At 36.2% G+C, this 24208-nt stretch overlaps 1 protein-coding gene across 3 annotated transcripts in view; it reads right to left on the bottom strand.

The window, feature by feature from the left end:
- The window catches only part of AGTPBP1 (ATP/GTP binding protein 1), a 91126-nt gene extending 72003 nt beyond the window's left edge, over positions 1-19123 (bottom strand). For 2 of the 3 annotated variants that reach the window (XM_032290789.1, XM_032290791.1), the window contains exons 1-3: positions 18473-19123; positions 14996-15112; positions 618-1327 (exon numbers count right to left, since the gene is read on the bottom strand). In XM_032290789.1, the coding sequence (XP_032146680.1) occupies positions 618-1327; positions 14996-15037 (752 nt within the window). In that variant the 5' untranslated portion in view covers positions 15038-15112; positions 18473-19123. The remainder of the gene's footprint in view (positions 1-617; positions 1328-14995; positions 15113-18472) is intronic. The other variant, XM_032290790.1, reaches the window with a different exon arrangement.
- Positions 19124-24208: the final 5085 nt, after the last annotated feature.

Below are 24208 nucleotides of genomic sequence, written 5' to 3'. Positions count from 1 at the left end.
GTGTGTGTGTGTGTGTGTGTGTGTGTGTGTGTGTGTGTGTGTGTATTTATGGAGTACATGAGATATTTTGATACAGGTGCACAATGCATAATAATCACAACAGGGTAAAAGGGGTATCCCTCACTTCAAGCATTTATCCTTTCTTTGTGTTGCAAACAACCAATTACACTCTTTTAGTTATTTCTTAAAAGCACAATAAATTACTGTTGACTATAGTTGCCCTGTTGTGATTTATAGCCTATTTTTAAATCATATACTTAAATCAAGTTCAAACAACAAATTACTAAGTTAACAAATATTGCTAATGTAATATTTATTCAAAGATTATTAAATAATCTGCTTTTATATTTTGAGATTCAGTATTAATAGAAAATTTCTAAACTATCCAATGGTCAGGTTTATCATTCTCCCTTCCTCTGAATAAGGAATGTTCAAGAAATAAAGTAAACCAACAAGGACAATTTCAAAATTCCAAAATTTCCAAAGCAGAATTTAAAAATACGGTAACTTATAACTCAGAGTTATCAAGTCCTAAATACCCAAAGTACTGCTTTTTAAGTCTGCCTCATATCTTGACAATAGTCTTATTTAGAAGAGGGAAGAAATACGTAACTCACCTTTGTACACCATACGGCCTTTCTAAAATAGGCTCTTTGAATGGTGGTGGAATGTGACCAAAATAATCAGGATAAGCCACCTCTGAATATTCTGGGACAGACTTTGTATTTTTCACAATCTCAATATAGAGGTCTGGGTCATGGAGTGTTGGTCCATCAGGTACTTCAACTGATGCTTGTTCTACTGATGAATTTGACTCAGTATCTTCATCATCTTCAGTTTCAACTCCAGTGCAGCAAAGCTTCCCTAGCTGAACTGTTCTTCCCTCAAACAGGACATTTCCACAGGCAGCCATATGTGGACATGCTTTAGCACATGTAAGGACAGTGAGAGGAAGACTGCAGTCCTTCTTCGTTTCTGCAGTAAAACCTGGGGCTGTTTGAGAAGGAATATTCTGCAATGTAATTCGGTCCAAGGCCTTCACAATATCATTGTTTAAACCATGAACTGATGAAATAGTTCTATTTTGATCACCTGGCTGCTGTTGCAATGTTCTATCATCTTTAATATCTTCTTTTGCCAGATCCATAAAGGTGGACTTCTTTTCACCTTCATCTCCTCTAGAAGGTATGTTCTCCTTCATTACAACTTTTCTTAAACTGCCAGAATTCCCAGATGTTTCCTCGCCTGCTGTAGGAACAACAATAGGACCACGTACTTTTCCCTCAAATACAAAAGGCTTTGGTTCTTTGGAGATTAAATCATAGTCCTTTGAAAATTAAAAAAAAAAAATGTTTAATCTTTTAACTGTAAATATTAAAACATATTAACAAAACTAATACATTCATTTTATATACTGCTTCAGAAACCTTTGAAAATTTTAAAGATGGATAAAACAGGATATGCTTTCATTTCACTAACAAAAGACAAAATTTTTAACCACAACAAAATTTGTAACATCTACTTTACTTTTTCTATTATAAAAATAATGTCTATTGACAGTATCACAGAAATGTGGGAAATCTTAGAAAAGTAGAAACACTTAAAGAATTCAAAATTCTATTAGGGACAACAACTAAATTGTTATTCATTAATGCAATAATGAATAACAGTGTCTATTTTGTGCAATACTTATGAAGTGTCTATTTTGTGCCAAGCCTTGTTTCAGGTACTTAAGACACTTAAAAAACCAACTCTTCCCTTTTGTAGCTTACATTTTTATAGGAGTAGAAGAGAGGACTGTCAATACAAGTAATAAATACAATATATATTTTATATATAGAACATTAGAAGGGTAACATTACAAGAGGGCAAGGCCAGGCACAGTGGCTCACATCTGTAATCCCAGGGAGGCTGAGACAGGTAGATCACCTAAGGTCAGGAGTTCAAGACCAGCCTGGCCAACATGGTGAAACCCTGTCTCTACTGAAAATATAAAAATTAGCCAGACATGGTGGGACACCTGTAATCCCAGATACTCAGAAGGCTGAGGCATGAGAATCGCTCGAACCTGGGAGGTGGAGGTTGCAGTGAGCCGAGATCATGCCACTGCACTCCAGCCTGGATGACAAAGTGAGACTCTATCTCCCCACCAAAAAAAAAAAAAAAAAAAAAAAAAAAGGAGGGAAGGACAGGCAGGACATAATGTGGATTGGAAGAACCAAGAGAGCAGAGGGAGGTGGCATCTCTAAATGTCATTGATTAGGGAGCCTCACTGAGCGGGTGAAATAGAAACAAAGACTTTAAGAAGGTGAGGGCACCACACAAGAGGTGCATTCCAGGCAGAGAGGACTGCAGGACATAGCTCCCAGAGTGGAGGAATACCGGAGGTGTTCAAAGAACAGCAAGGATAGGATGGCTGGGAAAGAATGAGTAAGATGAATGTCAAGCGCTGGAGAACCATACAGACTATAAAAATTGGGGCTTTTACTTTGAATGAGATTGGAAGCCAAGACAGGGAAGAATGCCATGACGTGAGTTATTTTTGAAAGATAAGATCCTAGTCCAGGGTTTCTGAATGACAGCAGCAAACATTTTGGGCCAGATCATTCTTTTTTGGATAAGGTGTATATTTAAGTCACTTCCAAAATTTTGTTATTATACAAAACGGCAATAAAAATCTTTTTTGCAAAAAATTTTTCTTTTGTTTATAATGATTTCCTAAGCACTGAAATGTACATACAAAATCAGATATTATCATCAATTTTAATGCTTACTGCAAACTGACCAGAACACCAAACTCTCCAAAAACATTTGTAGCAATGTGTATTTCCAGTAACTACACATGAGAGTATCTATTTCAACTGCTCTATTCTTTGCCAACATTCGATACTATAGTGTTTTTTAAAAAAATTTTGGATGTGGTAGATAAGAAATATTATCTTACTGCTATTTTAATTTGTATTTCTTTGACTACTAGGAAGCACTTTTCTATATATCTGTTAAACAGTTGCAATTCTTCATAGGTAACTTTTTTGTTCCTGGATACAGGGTTCCCTTATTTTGTGGTATAAATTTTCATGTTAAAAAATTTGTATACATACACATACACTAATCCTCCAGCTGACCCATTGTTTGAAAATATTTTTCTGGATTTGCAATTGATCTTTTAATTTGGGTTAATTTATTTATACACATTATGGAATCAAAATTAAGAATCTTCCATTGTGACTCATTCATGCTCACTGTATACAAAGCAAGGATTCGAAGTTGATTCACAGAACTCCCTGTACTATATAGCTAAGCCAAAAAGACAGTGGAAGCACTAAGGAAGATATAGGTAGTTCCACACTAAAAGGGCTAAAGGGGTAATAAATTTGCATTAAAAAACACATTTTGGGAGGGGAGGATCCAAGGTGGCCGAATAGGAACAGCTCTGGAGTGCAGTTCCCAGCGAGAACAATGCAGAGGGTGAGTGATCACTGCATTTCCAAACAAGTTGTTACTGCCCACAGACCAGGAGATTCTCAGCCGAAAAGCTCCACAAGTTTCCAGCACAGCTGTTTCAGCTGGGGCCACAGGTTTCAGCACAAAAACTCACACAAACCTGGGCAGCTGTTTCAACTGGCACCTAGAATGCCTGGGAGACAGAGCCGCCCATTCAACTGAAAAAGACGGGGCTGAAACAGGGAGCCAGGTGATCTGGCTTGGCAGGTCTCACCCCCGACAAAGACCAGCAATCTGAAACACTCTGGATTGAGAGTCTAGCAGTAAGCACAGCTGGACCCAGGATGGTCCAGCTCAGTAGGGGGATGGGCATCCACCATTGCCGAGGCAGTCCGCCATTGCTGAGGCAGACCGCTATTACCAAGGCAGTTGTAACTGTACCTCTGTAAACAAAACCACAAGGAAGTTTGCACAGCAGCAGGGGAGAGCCTGCAGCAGCTCAGCAACACCTCTGTTGGCAGATTGTGACTAGACTACCTCCTTGCTGGGCAGGGCATCTCTGAAAAAAGGCAACAGTACATCAGGAACTTATAAATAAAGCCCCACCTTCCCAGGACAGAGCCCCTGGGAAAAAAGGCAGTTATGAGTTCCACTGCAGCAGACTTAAAGGTACCTACCCAGCAGCCCTGAACAAACAACAGAGCTCCCAGAACAGTACTTGAGCTCCTATAAGGGACAGACTGTCTCCTCAAGCAGCTCCCTGATCCCTGTACATCCAGAGAGACATCTCATAAAGGAGAGCTCAGGCTGACATCTGGCGGGCACCCTTCTGGGACAAAGATAACAGAAGAAGAAACCAGCAGCAACCCTTACTGTTCTGCAGCCCCCACGGGTGATCTCCAGGCAAGGAGGGTCTGGAGTGGACCTCCAGCAGTCCTGCAGCAGAGGGGTCTGTTAGAAGGAAAACTAAAAAACAGAAAGAAATAGCTTCAACATTAACAAAAAAGACATCCACTCAAAGACCCCATCAAAAAGTCACCAACTAAAAAGACCACAGGTAGATAAATCCACGAAGATGGGAAGAAACCAGCACAAAAAGGATGAAATCACCAAAAACCAGAATGCCTCTCCTCATCCAAGGATCGCAGCTCCTCACCAGCAAGGGAACAAAGCTGGATGGAGAATGAGTCTGATGAATGGACAGAAACAGGCTTCAGAAAGTGGGTGATAACAAACTTCTCTAAGCTAAAAGAACAGGTTCTAACCCAATGCAAAGAAACTAAGAACCTTGAAAAAAAGTTAGATGAAATGCTAACTAGAATAAACAGCTTAGAAAAGAATATACATGACTTGATGGCGCTGAAAAACACAGCTTAAGAACTTGGCAAAGCATACACAAGTTTCAGTAGCCGAATCGACCAAGCAGAAGAAAGGATATCAGAGACTGAAGATCAACTCAATGAAATAAAATGAGAAGGCAAGATTAGAGGAAAAAAAAGTAAAAAGAAATGAACAAAGTCTCCAAGAAATATGGGATTATGTGAAAAGACCTAATCTGCGTTTGATCGGTGTATCTGAATGTGATGGAGAGAATGAATCCAAGCTGGAAAACACTCTTCAGGATATTATCCAGGAGAACTTCCCCAACCTCGCAAGGCAAGCCAACATTCAAGTCCAGGAAATGCAGAGACCACAAAGATATTCCTCAAGAAGAGCAACCCCAAGGCACATAATTGTCAGATTCAACAGGGTTGAAATGAAGAAAAAAATGCTAAGGGCATCCAGAGAGAAAGGGCATCCACAAATGGAAGCCCATCAGACTCACAGTGGATCTCTCGGCAGAAACCTTATAAGCCAGAAGAGAGTGTGCCAATATTCAACATCCTTAAAGAAAAGAACTTTCAACCTAGAATTTCATATCCAGCTAAACTAAGCTTCATAAGCAAAGGAGAAATAAAATCCTTTATGGACAGCAATTGCTTAGAGATTTCGTCACCACCAGGCCTGCCTTACAAGAGCTCCTAAAAGAAGCACTAAACATGGAAAGAAACAACCAGTACCAGCCACTCCAATAACATACCTAATGGTACAGAGTATTGACACAATGAAGAAACTGCGTCAACTAATGGGAAAAACAACCAGCTAGCATCAAAATGTCAGCATCAAATTCACACGGGACTATATTAACCTTAAATGTAAATGGGCTAAATGCCCCAATCAAAAGACACAAACTGTCAAATCAGATAAAAAGTCAAGACCCATCGGTGTGCTGTATTCAGGAAACCCATCTCACATGCAACGACACACATAGGCTCAAAATAAAGGGATGGAGGAAGATTTACCAAGCAAATGGAAAGCAAAAAAAAAGCAGGAATTGCAATCCTAGTCTCTGATAAAATGGACTTTAAACGAACAAAGATTGAAAGAGACAAAGAAGGGCATTACATAACGGTAAAAAGATCAATGCAACAAGAAGAGTGGACGATCCTAAATATATATGCACCCAATACAGAAGCACCCAGATACATAAAGCAAGTTCTTAATGACCTACAAAGAGACTTAGACTCCCACACAATAATAGTGGGAGACTTTAACACTCCACTCTCAACATTAGGCAGATCAATGAAACAGAAAATTAACAAGGATAATCAGGACTTGAACTTAGATCTGGACCAAGCGGACCTAATAGCAACAGAAAGCTCCATCCCAAATCCACAGAATATGCATTCTTCTCAGCACCACATCATACCTACTCTAAAACTGACCACATAATTGGTTAAGTAAATCACTCCTCAGCAAATGCAAAAGAACGAAAATCATAACAAACAGTCTCTCAGACTACAGTGCCATCAAATTAGAACTCAGGATTAAGAAACTAACTCAGAACCACATAACTTCGTGGAAACTGAACAACTGGCTCCTGAATGTTGACTCGATAAACAATGAAATGAAGGCAGAAATAAAGATGTTCTCCAAAACCGAGAACGGAGACACAACATATCAGAATCTCCGGGACACATTTAAAGCAGTGTCTAGAGGGAAATTTATAGCAATAAATGCCCACATGAGAAGCGAGGAAAGATCTAAAATCGGCACCCTATCATCGAAATTGAGTTAGTGGAACAAGATCAAAAAAACTCAAAAGCTAGCAGAAGACAAGAAATTATTAAGATCAGAGCAGAACTGAGGGAGACAGAGACACGAGAAACCCTTCAAAAAAAGTCTGTAAATCCAGGAGCTGGTTTTTTGAAAAGATCAACAAAATAGACCACTAGCCAGGTTAATAAAAAAGAAAAGAGAGAAGAATCAAACAGATACAATAAAAAATGATAAAGGGGATACTGCCACTGATCCCACAGAAATACAAACTACCATCAGGGATTACTGCAAACAACTCTATGCACATAAACCAGTAACTCTGGAAGAAATGGATAAATTCCTGGACACTTGCACCCTCCCAAGCCTAAACCAGGAAGAAGTTGAAACCCTGAATAGACCAATAACAAGGGCTGAAGTTGAGGCAGCAATTTATAGCCTACCAACCAAAAAAAGTCCAGGTCCAGATGGGTTCACAGCCGAATTCCACCAGACGTACAAAGAGGAGCTGGTACCACTCCTGAAACTATTCCAAAAAATAAAAAAGAGGGAATCCTTCCCAAATCATTTTACGTGACCAACATCATCTTCATATCAAAACCCAGCAGAGACTCAAAAAAAGAGAAAACTTCAGGCCAATATCCATGATGAACACAGATGCAAAAGTCTTCAATAGAATACTGAAGAATACAGACCAATTGCAACAGCACATCAAAAAGCTTATCTATCACAATCAAGTAGTCTTCATCCAGAGTAGGCAAGACTGGTTCAACATATGCAAGTCTATAAACAAAATCTACGCAAGTCTATAAACAGAACCAAAGACGAAAACCACATGATTATCTCAATAGATGGCCTTCAACAAAATTCAACAGCCTTTATGCTAAAAACTCTCAATAAATTAGGTATCGATGGAATGTATCTCAAAATAATTAAAAGCTATTTATGACAAACCCACAGCCAATATCATTTGAATGGGTAAAAACTGGAAGCATTGCCTTTGAAATCTGGCACTAGACAAGGATGCCCTCTCTCATCACTCCTATTCAATATAGTATTGGAAGTTCTAGCCTGAGCAATTAGGCAAGAAAAAGAAATAAAGGGTATTCAATTAGGAAAGGAGGAAGTCAAATTGTCTCTATTTGCAGATGACATGATTGTATATTTAGAAGACCCAATTGTCTCAGCCCAAAATCTCCTGAAACTGATAAGCAACTTCAGCAAAGTCTCAGGATACAAAATCAAAGTGCAGAAATCACAAGCATTCCTATACACCAATAACAGACTAACAGAGAGCCAAATCAAGAGTGAACTCCCATTCACAATTGCCACAAAGAGAATAAAATACCTAGAAATACAACTAACAAAGGATGCAAAGGACCTCTTCAAGGAGAACTACAAACAGCTGCTCAAGGAAATAAGGGAGGACACAAACAGATGGGAAAACATTCCATGCTCACAGTTAGAAAATGGCCATGTTGCCCAAAGTAATTTATAGATTCAATGCTATCCCCATCAAGCTACCAATGACTTTCTTCAGAGAATTGGAAAAAGACATCTTAAACTTCATACAGAACCATAAGAGAGCTCGCAGAACCAAGACAATCCTAAGCAAAAAGAACAAAGCTGGAGGCATCACACCAGCTGACTTCAAACTATACTACAAGGCTACAGTAATCAAAACATCTTGGTACTGGTACAAAAAGAGATATAGACCAATGGAACAGAACAGAGGCCTCGGAGGCAATGCCACACATCTACAACCATCTGATCTTTGACAAACTTCACAAAAACAAGCAATGGGGAAAGGATTACCTGTTTAATAAATGGTGTTGGGAAAAATGGCTAGCCATGCGCAGAAAGCAGAAACTGGACCCATTCCTGACACCTTACACTAAAATTAACTCCAGATGGATTAAAGACTTAAACATAAGACCTAACACCATAAAAACCCTAGAAGAAAATCTAGGCAAAACCATTCAGGACATAGGCATAGGCAAGGGCTTCATGACTAAAACACCAAAAGCAATGGCAACAAAAGCCAAAATAGACAAATGGGATCTAATTAAACTCCAAAGCTTCTGCACAGCAAAAGAAACAATCATGGCCGGGCATGGTGGCTCACACGTATAATCCAAGCCCTTTGGAGGCCAAGGCGGGTGGATCACCTGAGGTTGGGAGTTCAAGGCCAGCCTGACCAACATGGTGAAACCTCATCTTAAAAAAAAAAGAAAAAGAAAAGAAACAATCATTAGAGTGAACCGGCAACCAATAGAATGGGAAAAAATTTTGCCATCTACCCATCTGACAAAGGGCTAACATCCAGAATTTATAAAGAACTAAAACAGATTTACAAGAAAGAAACAAACCAAAATGGGCAAAGGATATGAACAGATACTTTTCAAAAGAAGACATATATGAGGCCAACAAACAGATGAAAAAATGCTCATCATCACTGGTCATTAGAGAAATGCAAATCAAAACCACATTGAGATACCATCTCACACCGGTTAGATGGTGATCATTAAAAAATCTGGAGACAACAGACGCTGGAGAGGATGTGGAGAAATAGGAATACTTTTACGCTGTTGGTGGGAGTGTAAGTTAGTTCAACCATTGTGGAAGATAGTATGGCAATCCTCAAGGACCTAGAAATAGAAATTCCATTTGACCCAGCAATCCCATTACTGGGTATATACCTAAAGGATTATAAATCATTCTATTATAAAGACACATGCACATGTTCGTCCATTGCAGCACTGTTTACAATAGTAAGGACCTGGAACCAACCTAAATACCCATCAATGATTGACTGGACAAAGAAAATGCGGCACATATACACCATGGAATACTATGCAGCCATAAAAAATGAGTTTGTGTCCTTTGTAGAGACATGGATGAATCTAGAAACTGTCATTCTCAGCAAACTGACTCAAGAACAGAAAATCAAACACTGCATTTTCTCACTCATAGGTGGGTGTGGAACAATGAGAACATATGGATACAGGGAGAGGAGCATCACACACTGGGGTCTGTTTGCGGCCGGGGGTGAGGGCAAGGGGAGGAACAGTTGGGGGTGGGCAGGTTGGGGACGGATAACATGGGGAGAAATGCCAGATATAGGTGATGGGGGGATGGAGGCAGCAAACCACATTTCCATGTATGTACCTGTGCAGCAATCCTGCATGATCTGCACATGTACCCCAGAACCTAAAGTACAATAAAAAGGAGACTGACTTAAATATTAAAAAAAAAAAAAAAAAAAAAAAACATTTTGGGCCAGGTGCAGTGGCCCTTGCCTGTAATCCCAGCACTCTGGGAGGCTGAGGCCAGTGGATCATGAGGCAGAAGATCAATACCAGCCTGGCCAACATGGTGAAACCCCATCTCTACTAAAAATTCAAAAAAATTAGCCAGGCATGGTGGCTGGTGCCTGTAATCCCAGCTACTTGGGAGGCTGAGGCAGAAAAATCGCTTGAACCTGGGAGGAGGAGGTTGCAGTGAGCCAAGATCATACCACTGCACTCCAGCCTGGGTGACAGAGCCAGACTCTGTCTTAAAGAAAAAAAAATACATTTTGTAGGAAACATGGTAGGCTAAGTATCCACCCCATAGAACCATTTACAATTGTTACATATATTAAAATATTTCAGGTATTTCATTAAGTGGATAAGAAAGCAAGGATAAAGGCAAAGTATCAAACGAAGAAGGGATCCCTATGTGATAAGCTGAAGACTGTCGCTAGCTTTCACTTTGAACACATTTGCTAAACCAGGTGACCTTGGGTACAGATTTTTCCATCTCAAAGACTATGAAGGCCAGGAGAAAAACCCTGAACTAGCATAAGGTGATTTTGCTCTCAAAAAGATGAAACTCCAGAACTACATCTTCAATATATATGTCCTAGAAATACTCCCACCACAAAAATCAAAAGAAAAAAAAAACCATAAAAAGAAAAGTCAACTGTCTTAAACTTTAAACCTTAGCTCTAAGATGGTGAAAAGTATCACTGTTCACAAGTTGGTACTAAAAGCCAGCCATCAAATCACATGGATTTGCAGCCTGAATTCACATCATCTTGGTGGGCCAAAAGCCCTTAAGGAGGAATTCAATCCATAATGGCGACTCTTAAAGGCAACAACTTCTGGAGTTTCCACACAATTTCCACACACAAAATTATAAAGAAGAAACGAAACCTAAACATACAATTCAACAAGGTAGAAGGAAAAAGAACCAAAGGAAACACTAGATATTGAAAAAGACCTACAAGAGTGTCAGACCAAGAAATGGCCATATTTAATATGTTCAAAGAAATAAAATATAGAAAACAAAAAATTAAAGGCTGATGATTACACATTTTGTAAGCTTTCTAAAAATCCAAAATAAAACAAAATCAAATACCCAGTAGACTTTTTTTTTTTTTTTTTTTTTTTTTGAGACAGGGTCTTGCTCTGTCACCAGGCTAGAGTGCAGTGGCATGATCTTGGCTCACTGCAACCTCCAACTCCCTCATTCAAGTGATTCTCCTGCCTCAGCCTCCCGAGTAGCTGGTATTACAGGTCCTTGCCACCATGCCCAGCTAATTTTTTGTATTTTTAGTAGACACGGGGTTTCACCATGTTGTCCAGACTGGACTTGAACTCCTGACTCAGGTGTTCTACCCGCCTCGGCTTCCCAAAGTGCTGGGATTACAGGTGTGAACCACAATACCCATCTTCCCCAAAAAGTTTTGTAAACAAAATGTTATTAACTTTACTCATATTAAAGTCCAGCAAAGTCTAAAACTTCAGACATTCCAACACTCATCCACAAATAAACTGTGGTATATTCACACAATAAAATACTACCAACCAATAAGGAAAGAACCACTGTTAGGCCGAGCACAAGTTAGTTAAAGTACTTGAAGTTTTCATTTATCACTGAGGGAAAGAGGAAAGAAAGGTCCTGATTTACTTTAGATTTTGACAAATATGTTAGAAAATCCAGAGTCACTAGAATTTTTGTGTATTTGTCAATACTCTAATACTTTAAATGAATACAGTTTATGTAAATTACACCTCAAAAAAGTTGATAAAAATAAAAAGACTGTATATACAATTTTCAAACTAGTAATATGAAAAACATGGAATAAGAGAAAGATAATCCAAATGAAGGCAAGAAAAAGAGATAATTTTTAAAATTATCTTTTTTTAAAAACCAATGAATCAAAGAAAAAAACATAGGTTTAAGAGCAAAGATAATGAAAATATTAAACATCAAAATTACTGCTTATAAGATGCAGCAAAAACAGTAATTATAGGGAAATTTATATCCTATCTATGCCTGCATACACACACACACACACACACACACACACACACACACACACACGGGCACAAAAAGAAAAGGGCTGAAAATTACTGGATGTCTACCTTAAGATGACAATGCAAAAAAAAGAAAATACAAGAAAAGAAGCAAAAATAAAGACACAGGACTTTAAATGTATTATTTAGAAATATCAGGATTAACTTCAAAAACATATAAAAAGTAATTCCAGGATTTAGCTTGTGGGAAGGGACTATCTCTATAAAACTATTTGACTCTTTAAACTTTTTCCATGAATAACTTGGACCAAAATTTAAAATCAAGTTTAACAAGAGGGAAACAAGAAAGAAAAGCAAAATATAACAAAAGTCCACATGGTAAATGTCACCATGCTATCACAGACCTATGAATAAAAGAACTATGAAAACGCAGAATTTTGACACTTCCAATATTCGGCCATCAGGAAACAAGAGAAAATAAAACTGTAATTGTCACTACAAATAAATAAACATAGCTTTAAAAGCATGGTAAGGTCACTTCACAAAGGATGTTCTTAATTACTTTAATAATACCACACAGTTGCCTTTGAAAGGCATTCGTTTTCCTTCCATCTGGCTACTGAATAGTGGCCTTAACATATCTGGAAACAAAGTGGGTGGTGTTTAAGATTGAAACAAACACATAAACTAATCTTAAGCATTAATGGTTTATGCCAAAAATAATATACAAACGAAAGTGGGAAAAGTCATAATTGAAATTAACATCATTTATGTTTATTATCCTATGATCTATAAGAAATTGGTACAAAGATGGGTTGAAAAAAATTCTTTATAACACATCCTATCTGGAACCAACCAATCTTCTTAATCCTTGAAAGCATGTCACTTATATACCGCTGCCTATAATTCAAATACACACTTCAAAAAACTGAGCCTGAAGTATCAAATAATGTATTCCTTTGAAACTTAAAAATGACAAAGATAATCAAGTGGCAAAACAACCACCTGAGAAATAATTTTTTGATTATGTAAATAAAAGACAATATGTTATTTCCATTACATAGGCTATAGAAATAGAGCTATTCTATATAAAGCTTTACAACAGAATAGACAATACATTAATAAATGTGTGCTACTTGAAATATCTGAAGTAGCATCTTTCGCTTAAAGAAAATAAAAAGGAGTAACTTAGTGAGAAGCGCTTACACTCAGACCTGTCTTTACAATCTGACCCTGGCCCCACCTAGTCAGACCAAAAGCAGGAAACTACTCTAGGAGCAGCCAAACTAATGGACAAGTTAGCCAGCTGTTCATAAGTGTCATATAGGAAATCATCAAGGCTAGCCTATTCTGGGTGACGAACTGTGATTAGAAAACATAAAATCTAAACATAGGATGCAAAAACAACTCATCACAATCTAAAAGAAAAAACACTCACTTGTGAAAGAATGAGAATCAAAGTCCTGGACTTGACACGCATATTAGGTTACTTTTTTCTATTCCCAAATCAAAACTACAATTTGTAATCATATGACAGTAGTGCCCCCTTAACGAAGGTTTTGATTTCCATGGTTTCAGTTACTAGGGGTTAATCACAGTCTGAAGTGTTAAATGGAAAAGCACAGAAATAAACAATTCATAAGTTCTAAAGAGTACTCCATTCCGAGTAGCATGATATAATTTCATACCATCATGGTGCATCCCACCTAGGACATGAATCATCCTTTGTCCAACATATCCATACTATCTATGCCACTGACCTGTTATTGACTCAGCAGCAATCTGTTATCAGTTCAAAAAAACATGGTATATAAAGGGTTTGGTTTCAGGTATCCACTGGGGATCTTGGAACCTATCTCCCATGGATAAGGGGGAACTACTGTATGTATTTCTCATACATACATAAAAAGTAGATTGTACAGAAGAAATAGGTGATTTCTTCACACAATAATTGACTTCCTCCTCAAACCCCTTCCACAGTATTCTTCTGCCTTGATTTAGCAGTATTTGTTATTGCTGGTAGTTTCAAGTTGTTCTTGGCTAGGCACAAATGTGTTAAAAGAGCTCACGGATAACTGTTAAAAGTTGAATGGAAGATTATCAACCAGTACCCTTTCCCAAATGTCTCTTCCCACCTTCTTCTTTTTTTTTTTCTTTTGACAAATACCTTCTCCTTCATTCCTGTCTTCCATTACCCCTGATTTCAAAGTACCTTCCAATGCACCTCAAATCTAAGGGGAATACCAAGACATCAGAGCAGGGGGGCTTGGGGAGGGCTGCTTAAGGTGGATGGTTGCTGCATCTTTACAGCACCTAAGGCTCCTAAGTTCCCAAGCTGAAACATGAATGATTAGAATTATGAAATGTAAACTCTAGGTGATAAACATTTCTTTTTTTTCTTTTTAGATGGAGTCTCACTCTATCACCCAGGCTCCCAGGTTCAAGCAATTCTCCTGCCTCAGCCTCTGAGTAACTGTAACTACAGATGTGTCATCAGGCCCAGCTAATTTTCTTATTTTTAGTAGAAATAGGGTTTCACCAAGTTGGTCAGGTTGGTCTCGAACTCGTGACCTCAAGTAAGCTACCCACCTTGGCCTCCCAAAGTGCTGGGATTACAAGCGTGAGCCATCGCACCTGGTGACAAATATTTCTTATGTCTCACCTATAACCTCACAACAAAGTATTTTTCTTTAAGCAGCTAGAAATTAAGTATACTAAATTTAGGGAACAAAGGAAGGGCTAAACAAATCTTTGAGATTATCTAGTTCGAACTCTTTGTTTGGCACTTTAAGATCCTGAGCAATTTCACAGACTTATCCAAGGAAGCATCACAAAAGCCAGCTAATTGCCAACAATTTGATCAACTTGACTTGTTGCGTAATCCAGGCTCAATAAAAAACTATGTCCATTAAAGTGATGGAAAAAACCTAAAGGGACAAAAAATTTAAAAGCTAGTCCATCTCCCTTCATTTTACAATTGCTTAACTGCAGCTCATGATGTTGACATAATTATTCAGTGTCACTCAGAAAAGCACTGCTAGATTCACGTTTTAGAAAGGGAAAGAGAATAAAAACAGTAATTATTGGCCTAAGGGAGAAAAAATAACTTTTTATTAAAATCAGTTAAGATGCTGAATTTTCTATATTTATACCTGAAAATCATCAACAAGCTCAGGGAAAAGGTGTTCATACATTTTTAGATCTTCTATTGTTCGTCCCGGTTCTTGCTGGGGTTTTAGTTTGTTAATATCTGTTTCAATATCATCATTCTGAAATGATAAAAAGAGCATGTTACCAGTTAAAACAAACTTTTAAAATATACAGAATACATTTTAGATTTAAAATGTTCCAAGTTATTAATTAAATGTAACTGAAGAATAATTACTAAATAAATGCTGCATTAACTTTATCTTATATTCAAATTTGCTTGTTGTTTGGGGGTTGATGTATTATTGTTGGGTACTTTTGTTTTTGTCATGGTTACTCTAATATAACAGAGTATCTGGGCTACTCAAAACAGAAAAACTTGTGTAAAGATCAAGACTCCAGTATGTTCTCCTCATTCTCCCTAATTTCCATCATTTTGTTCATATTAAAGGGCAGTAAAACTTAAGAAGGCTAAATTGAAAACCATTCGTATATGTGACGGTGATAATAAATCAGCTAACATTTATTAAGCACTGAAAATAAATGAAGCGCTATGCTAAGCATTTTACATACATTATCTAATTTATTCTGCATAAGAACACTATGAAATTACCCCCATTTAACTGGAAAAGAAAATGAGGTACAGAGAAGTTAAATCATTTGCTGAAAATTACACATCTTGCAAAGACAGGAGCCAGGACAAAAATCAGTTAAGAGTGATTCTGAAGCACCACACTGTTAGCCAGCATGACGTACGTACTGCCCCAATACAGATTAACAACGATCAAACACTCTTAGAGTGCAGGGGAAATAAAGTTCCTTTAGAAAAACTCAGTGTTACCATTCACTCTATTTTCAGTGGGGGCAGAGGGAGGTTAGGAGTGGAACAAGAGTCAGAAATGATTTCCATGTCTCTCTAGGAAAAAAGAGGGTGGATTTAAAGGAAAATATGTCCTCAGGGAAACAAGATACGCATCCAGGATCAATGTGTTCTATATGCTCTTTAGAGAAAAGCTAATGAATCCCATGATATGAGGGCAAATGTCAGCTTATTACTATTCAAGCTATTTTCTAGGAACCTCAATGACTCTGGTTTCACACAAACTCATTATTACCTTCTTTATGGCCAAAGAGAGATAATAATACCATTTATTAATTTTCAATTGGTACGCATTTTTAATTTTGTATTTACTTTGAGTAAGCCACTATTTTTCAGCCTAATCTACAAATTTATTTTACTATGCTTCCATCCTTAAAAAACTTTATATACATGTATCTTACTGTACATATTAACTACTAGTTTAAAAGGAAAAATATACTATGTATTTCTTATTATTTCATATTCAGGAATGTAGCTATTATTTACATGTCCAATGAAAAAGATTTTCCTCATTGCCATGAGTAACAGAGATTGATTTTATTTAAATATTATCATATTAATTACTGTATCATTATTGTATTACATGAATATGTAATTTAATCTCTTTATACATTTATGAACCAATAATGTAGTAACTTTCTTGTTTAACATCTAATAGAATGTTTCTAAAATAAAAAATAATTTACAAAGATATTTTCTCTAAACATACTAGTTCAATATTTGATATTATTTTGTGAAAATACGGCCTTACACAGTGGCTCTCTATTTGGAACAAAGAAAAAAAGACTTTAGCTGTAAAAGAGGCATAATTAGGAAAGAAAACTACAATACTTTGAAAGCTTGACAGTAGAGAATGTTGTGTTTTGGTTTGAGAAAAAACAGTAGTGAAGAACTACTTACACACTCATTTGAAAAAAAAAACAAAACAACCTGCTACCCTCCTTAAAAGCACTGCTAAAGTTAGGACAGAAAAAAGAATACACTGAAACTTATAATATGGTCAAGTTGTGGCTATCTGGAGATGCATCTTCTAGAAGCTACCAGTTTCTATAAATGCTCCAAACTGAAAAATCTGGGGCAAAGAAAATGGGATCACAGGAAAAAAAGTTATAACCATCAGAGAACACAAATAAATAATATCCCCACTACAATGTAGCAGTTCACCTGAAGGATGAAGAAATAGGATTCAGATAAAAAGAGGAAAACTTAAGTAACATTAAATGTAAAGTCAATGAGAGTAAGAGGCAGGCAGTAGTAGGAAAGAAAAAGATAATAAAGCTCAGCAGTCTCAAAAAGCCAACAATTCTATAGCTTTTGAAGAAAAAAATGTATTTTAGTACAGTATAGTAGTAAAGAGAGTGGACATTCCACTAGACTGCTTTCTGAATCCTGGCTCCACCTCTTATAAACTAGACTGAGACTCTCTCCCCTCCTCTGTTTTCTATGTACTTATACAACGTAACCTCACGGGGTTGCTATGAGGATCCAATGGTTACTACATACATGTAAAGAGTTTTGACTAGCACAGTTAATAATGTGTTCAATAATATAACATATTTTTTTCTTATTACTATAAATGCTGTGTTAAGATAAAGTAGGGAAAATGTGAGCAATCACTGATATCCTAGTGAATAATGCAAGCTAACAACTACATTTTCCAAAGATGTCAATGTTATAAGACAAAGAAATCTGTAATGGAGACTAAAGAAATGAGATAATTAAGTGCAATACCTGATGCCAGGACACATATGTAGTTCAGATTAGCTAACTTGACAGTTTCACCAAAGCTTTGGTGATCATGTTTGCTGGTTATAAAATTGGTTCCGTATCTATTAAGACAGAAATCTTACAATATCTTAAATTCTATCTCCAAAGTGAGTCAAATACTCAGTGTACCCCAATTTTGATACAGTTTTGCAAGACAAAAATGGTCCAAACAGGCAAGAGTCAAATTAATCTCTCCTTCCCCACAAAAAAACCCAGCAATAAGCTAAACAGCTAACAAAAGACACTATTTTTCTACAGATGCTAAAGTGGTCCTCTCTATCAATAAATAAGCAAAATATAGACTTTCTAGGCTTCCAGAGGTACAATGAAACTCTGAAAACTTACCTGCCTCCTTTACCTAACATCATATGTAATATGACAATAATTTCATATTTTCTCAATGACACTGTTTTCACTTCCTTGTCCAATTAACTGAAACCTAAGAATCATTATGCAAGCACTAATTCTCACAAAAACGAATCCATTATATTTCTGTATCCCCAGAAGATTGCTGCCAAAGGGTAATAATGCATTTCGAAATAAGTTGCGACAACAGAGTTTCAGATCAATTTCGTAGATTTCAAAATCTAAGTCAGAAAGGTTAGATAAAATCTTTCTGGTAAGAGAGAGTGAAAATAAGTTACCTTAAGGTCCTTTTCAGATCAGTGGATTTAAACCAACATCACCTACTCCTTTAATTGCATAGTCATCCATGGTAAAAAGACGAGGACAAAGTAAAAGCTACAATTACATATATATTTATTTACCCAATTTTTGTTTCACAACTGTAGTATATCATTTATAAAGCTAACTAATTACAGAAATTTATACTAACCTTAAAATTTTGATCTAGGTCATCTTCATTCTCAGTTTCATTTTCAGCTTCTACATCAATATCATCGTTGTCATCACTTTCATCTACTACGTCATCCACTATGACACAAAATGTGCTATAAGTAGGTCAAAGGTAAGCATTCTACAACATGCATAGCCAACGGTAGAATGTGACTTACATAAAGTATATCAATCACCAAAGAAAAAGTAAATGAGATTTCTTATTTAAAATGTCCCTAAGGCTCTCCCAGCTGCTGACAAACCCATGAGATAATATGAGAAAGTGCTTTAAAATTTGGAAAGCACTGTGAAGATGAATTTTTTTTTACTGTTATCAGTTTTTGAAAATTAATAATGTCTTACGTTGCGACAGACTGAATGAAACATCCTGTTTTCTAGTTATTATAAATTTTGATGACTCACTTCATCCCTTTATAATTGACCCCCTATACCTATTTGTTTCATTGACAGTCGTGTGCCACATGCTATGCTATGTGCTGGGAATTTTTTCAAAAAACGTATAAATCAGGGTTGTCAATCTTTTGGTTTCCCTAGGCCACAATGGAAGAGAAAGAATTGTCTTGGGCCACACATAAAATACACTAATACCAACAATAGTTGGTGAGCTTTAAACACACACACACACACACACACAAACACACACACACACACACACTCTCATATTGTTTTAGAAAGTTTATGAATCTGTGTTGGGCCACATTCAAAGCCACCCTGGGTCATATGTGGCCCATGAGCAGCGTGTTGGACAAGCTTGGTGTGAATATAGTCTCTTCCTTCAGGTAGCTCATGAGGTTTAAGAGCAGAAAGGAGTAAATATGTAATTAAAATACCAAAGATAAACACTAATGAAGGCATAAACTCCAAAATGCCATGGGAAAATGAGGAATGCAGTAACTAATTGCAAACTTCTTGGAGCCAAGGGATTGATGCTGACCACTTAACAGAACAGTATTTCTGTTATTTAAATATTTCTGATATTTAAACAGTATCTTGTAGAAAGTAAAACAGATTTCTATGTGAATGTAATGGTGGGTGGGTGTGGCTTTTAAGAAGAGGAAATAATACTAAAATGAGGAAGTGAAATGGTATCTTTAGAAAACAACAAAAAGTATGACTAGGATGAAGAGGATGCTTATAAAAGTACTGAAAGGAAAATAAAGAATTAAAAAACAAAGCATGTAATATAGTAGGCCAAGTAGTTTTGACTTTCAACATGAAGACAAGCAGTAAGGATTTTCAAGAGAATGGCCTAATTCAATGTTAAGAGGTGAGATAGAGAGCACCTGGATGGAAAGCGACCAACCAATAGGAGAAAAAAAAAAACCCAACAATGTCTAGACCATTATAGCAGAAATAGGAATGAAAAAAATAGTATCTCAGGGAGTAGAATGTAAAAAGACATGGGACCATGGATATAGGAGAGACAAGGGATCAAGAGTCAGAGAGTACTTGGAGAATTTTCACATAAATAATGCTTTTAAACAAAGCAGAAAATATTTTTGAAAGCTATTTTTCCAGAAAAAAACTCTTTTTGACTTCCATTTCCAATGTGACGTATAGCAGCGAGTAACTGTCCCCCTTAGTATTTGTTCTCCTCCCTTTCCTTTTAGTAATGGAGACCCTGAGTTTTAGCTATGGAGATTCCAGACTCCCTTGCAGTAGTCATAACCATATATATGACCAATTTTGGGCCAGTGGTATATGAGGCAAAGTGATGAATACAAATTCTAGGTCACATTCTTTAAAAAGAAAATTATCCTCTCCATTTTTTTCCATTCTCATCTTCCACATGAGGAAACCATAGGAGATGGTTAAAAACACAATAAAAGCAACCAATTTCCTTTGATGGTGCCAGTAAATGTCTACTGCCTAAGACCAGCTGTCTATCTTCTGAATGGCTATGTGAGAGGAAAAAATTCTGTCTTGTAGCAGGATAGCACAGGGTTCTAGAGACAGAATACCTGAATTCAAATCCTAGCTCCCTAACTTACTAGCTGTTTGACTTTGAGCAAGTTACATAAATTCTTTGTATCTTCATTTCTTTGTCTATAAAATGGAGATATCTACTCACAGTGTTTTTGTGAGAATTAGAGGAGTTAATATAAGTAAAGTATCAGGCAAAGAGCGTGCGTTACACAAATGGTTATTACTGCTGTTGCTTGAGGGCCTGTGCTACTGGGTCTCTTTGTAACAGCAGCTTAGTCAACCCTAACTAAAACAAATACAAATTTAAAAACAAATCACCTCAAATTCTTAGAAACAGATAGCAAAAAATAAGCACTCATATTTCACATGGTAATTTGGGCCTATTTATACTTATGCTTTAACAGCAGTTGGTCATGGTTAAACAAGCGAAGAACTGACATTTGGAAGAAGAGAAGGAAAAAAATAACTCCTAGGAAAAAAGAAAGGGATTGAATTAAGAAAAGCCTATTGCAAACAGGAAAAATGACTGCTTGGATAGCAAGAGGGGAAAATGCAGTTCAGCATCAGAGAGAAAACATGTTTTTAATTTTTAGTCAAACCTTTCAAATATTTTCCTTAAGATGATGTTTTCCTTTGGATTTATACTCCAGATGTGAAATGCAAGATAGCTTAGCGTGTCTGAGAACTTCTCTGCTATTTCAAAGATCCATTCATTATACCAGTACCAATAATCAACAATATTAATTATTATAGCCAATCAAATTAAAACCAGGGAATATATATCAAAATTCTGACTTTCAAAATGTCCTTGGCTGGCTTATTTATAGTAAAAACAGAAATACAGGAAACAACTTAAATGTCTATCAGTAGGAAAAACAGAAATACAGGAAACAAATGTCTATCAGTAGGAAAATAGTTAGATAAATTATACTACAAATATGTGATGTAATCATTAGAAGGAATGAGTCTGTACATTCTATAAGGATTGGGAAAGTACATTAGGGGAAGTTTATTTTGTTGTTGCTATTGTGCCTATAAATGTGATCGTGATCTGCTTTCGAACTGATTTTTGTTGATACATACATACACACACAGAGGAAGGCTATTTAATTTTATTCATTTTTCTTGTAAATAGTACTTTACTGAACTTTTCTTTTGTGTAAGCCATGTTTTTTTACAATTGATTTGCTTGAATTTTCTATACAGACAGTAATATCCTCCACAGATACTGATAAGTTTATTTCACTCTTGTAATGGGTAAGACCTTTCTTTTCCCTATCTTACTGATTTAGCTAGAGTTTTCAAAACTATGGTAAATAGTAACGGTTGAGAGAGGCATCCTCTACCATTTCATTACTATTTATGATGCTTGCTATTATCATTGCTATTTAAGATTTGAGTTAGATAATATGTAGCTTATTTAGAAAATATTCCTAGTTTCCTTAAGAAATTTTTCTAGACTGATAGGATTTTTATGAAATCTTTTCATGGCACTAACTGCGAGAATCATTGGGTTTTGTTCCTCTCATCTACTGGTAATACATTTTACTAATTAAAATCTTAATATGGCAATAAACTTACTTTGTTAAAAATCACCTTTACTTGGTCAAGTTGTCCTACACAAAAACAATACTGCTCAACTCAATTTCCTAATACTTCAGGATTTTTATATTTATTTTCATGAGTGAGAGGAATCTGTAGGTTTTTTCAAATTAATCTTACCAGGTTATGTTTTCAGCATCATGCTAGCTTCTAAACTTTCCTTTTTTATTTTTTTTCTATGCTCTGGAAAATAAAGAGTAAGAAAACTTCTTGAAAGTTTGGGAAAACTAATCTCTGAAGCCATCAGCATTTGGTGTCTTCACTAAATAAACTCGATTTTTTCAATTTTAAGTTTTTACTATTTAAGTCATCATTACTTATCATATTTTTCTAAAATATTGTCCATTTCAATCACACGGTGACCCTTGAACAATGTAAGTCTGAACTGTGCAGGTCCATTAATACACAGATTTTCTTCTGCTTCTGTCACTCCTCAGATAGCGAAACCAACCCCTTCTCTTCCTCATCCTCATCAATCTAGTCAATGTGTAGACAACAAGAATGTAAACCTTTATGAAAACCACTTTCACTTAATGCATAGTAAATATGTTTTTCCTTCCTAATGACTTTTTAAATAACATATTCTTTTATCTAGCTTACTTTGTTGTACAGAATATAATACATATAACGCACAAAATATGCACTGTTTATGTTATCAGTAAGGTTTTGAGTCAACAGGTAGTTAAGTTTTGCAGGAGTCAAAAGTTCTATGCAAATTTTCAACTGCACAAAGTCAATACTGCTAATCCCCAAGTTGTTTTAGGGTCAATTGTGTATTCAAATGTATTCGCAGGAGTTACCTTTAACAGCTATTTAGATTGATTTAACCACCTCTATTTACTTTGCCAAGAACGTAGAGGCATATTAAAATCAACCACCAACAATGTTTCTACCAATGTCTCTCTGTTATTCAAATGATTATAGCTGTATTTACTTTCAGTATTTGGCACATGTAGCTTGCATAAAATAATCTTCACTGCCTTGTTTTAACACTTTTTATTCTGTACTTGTGTTTTATATAACGGTAATACTTTCCTTCTCACCTCTTTAGGGCTAGGGAATGACACATATTTGCCAATCTGTTTACTTACAAGCTTTCTGCCCTGCTGTCTTAAGAGCCTTTTAACCCAATCTGGGAGTCTCTTTCCTTTAATGGGAGTATTTCGTCCATTTAGACTTATTAATGAAACTGATTTGATTGCCCTTTCTTAGCATGTAATGCTCTGAGGATGCACCTTTGAAATTTCCTCGCTTTTACACAGTATGATGGATCCCTATAAATTTACATCAATTTTCAAAGTATCCATAGTCTCCAAAGGCCGCCCATGTATTTCTATGATTCAATGGACTCCCGTTTAAAGATCTCTGTTCCAGATGTTACTTTTACATTTGAAGAATATATATTTGGACTATTTGTATAATTTTCATTTTAGAAATGCAAGAACAATATAATATTAGGAAATCTATTGATATAAATTTTAGCTTATTTATGTAAATATTCTCTTTATAATAACTGTATTATGTACCTTTTACCAATAATTACTTGATATGTTTAATAATAATACTATAATGACTATTTATTATTACATAGTTAACAGATTATAATGTTGATAAAAAAAACTCTTAGGTAACATCTACATTCTTGACATCATCATATAATATTTCACATAATTACTTCAGGAAGGGCATACCTGGATAATATTCTTCTGTACCCAAACATACCTAACAATATGTCACCCTAGTGACAACTAATAAAGGTTCAGAAATCTTGAGTCAAAACCCTTTCCTTCAAATCTCCATAGATATACCACTTAACATTCATGAGAGCAAGTATCAAGGCCAGCTACATTCATTCATTCAACAAATATTAAATGCACTTATTACGTCCCACACAATCTAACGGATGCTGAAGATAAAATGAAAAAAACAACAGCCTTTTTGTAATATCTATTTGATCTTTGTCCCAGGTTCCTGGCACACAGCTGCCAAATCCCTTGGAATTTCTAAAGTAGAGAAATGTCTTTTGTTTTAATGATATGACTTTTGGTGGGCCCCTTGATAGCTTCAAGATAGAGGCTGGTGGTCACTAGAAAGATCAAGGCATGATTAGACAGTTGGAAGTTCAGTCACATTCCTCAACTCTGGAGAGAGAGGAGCTGGAGACTGATTTTATCGAAAATAGCCTTAT

The sequence above is a fragment of the Sapajus apella genome, unplaced genomic scaffold, assembly GCF_009761245.1.
Source record: "Sapajus apella isolate SASKATOON/1434 unplaced genomic scaffold, GSC_monkey_1.0 scaffold24, whole genome shotgun sequence".
Lineage (NCBI taxonomy): Eukaryota > Metazoa > Chordata > Mammalia > Primates > Cebidae > Sapajus > Sapajus apella.
This window is presented reverse-complemented; position numbering and strand designations above follow the sequence as displayed.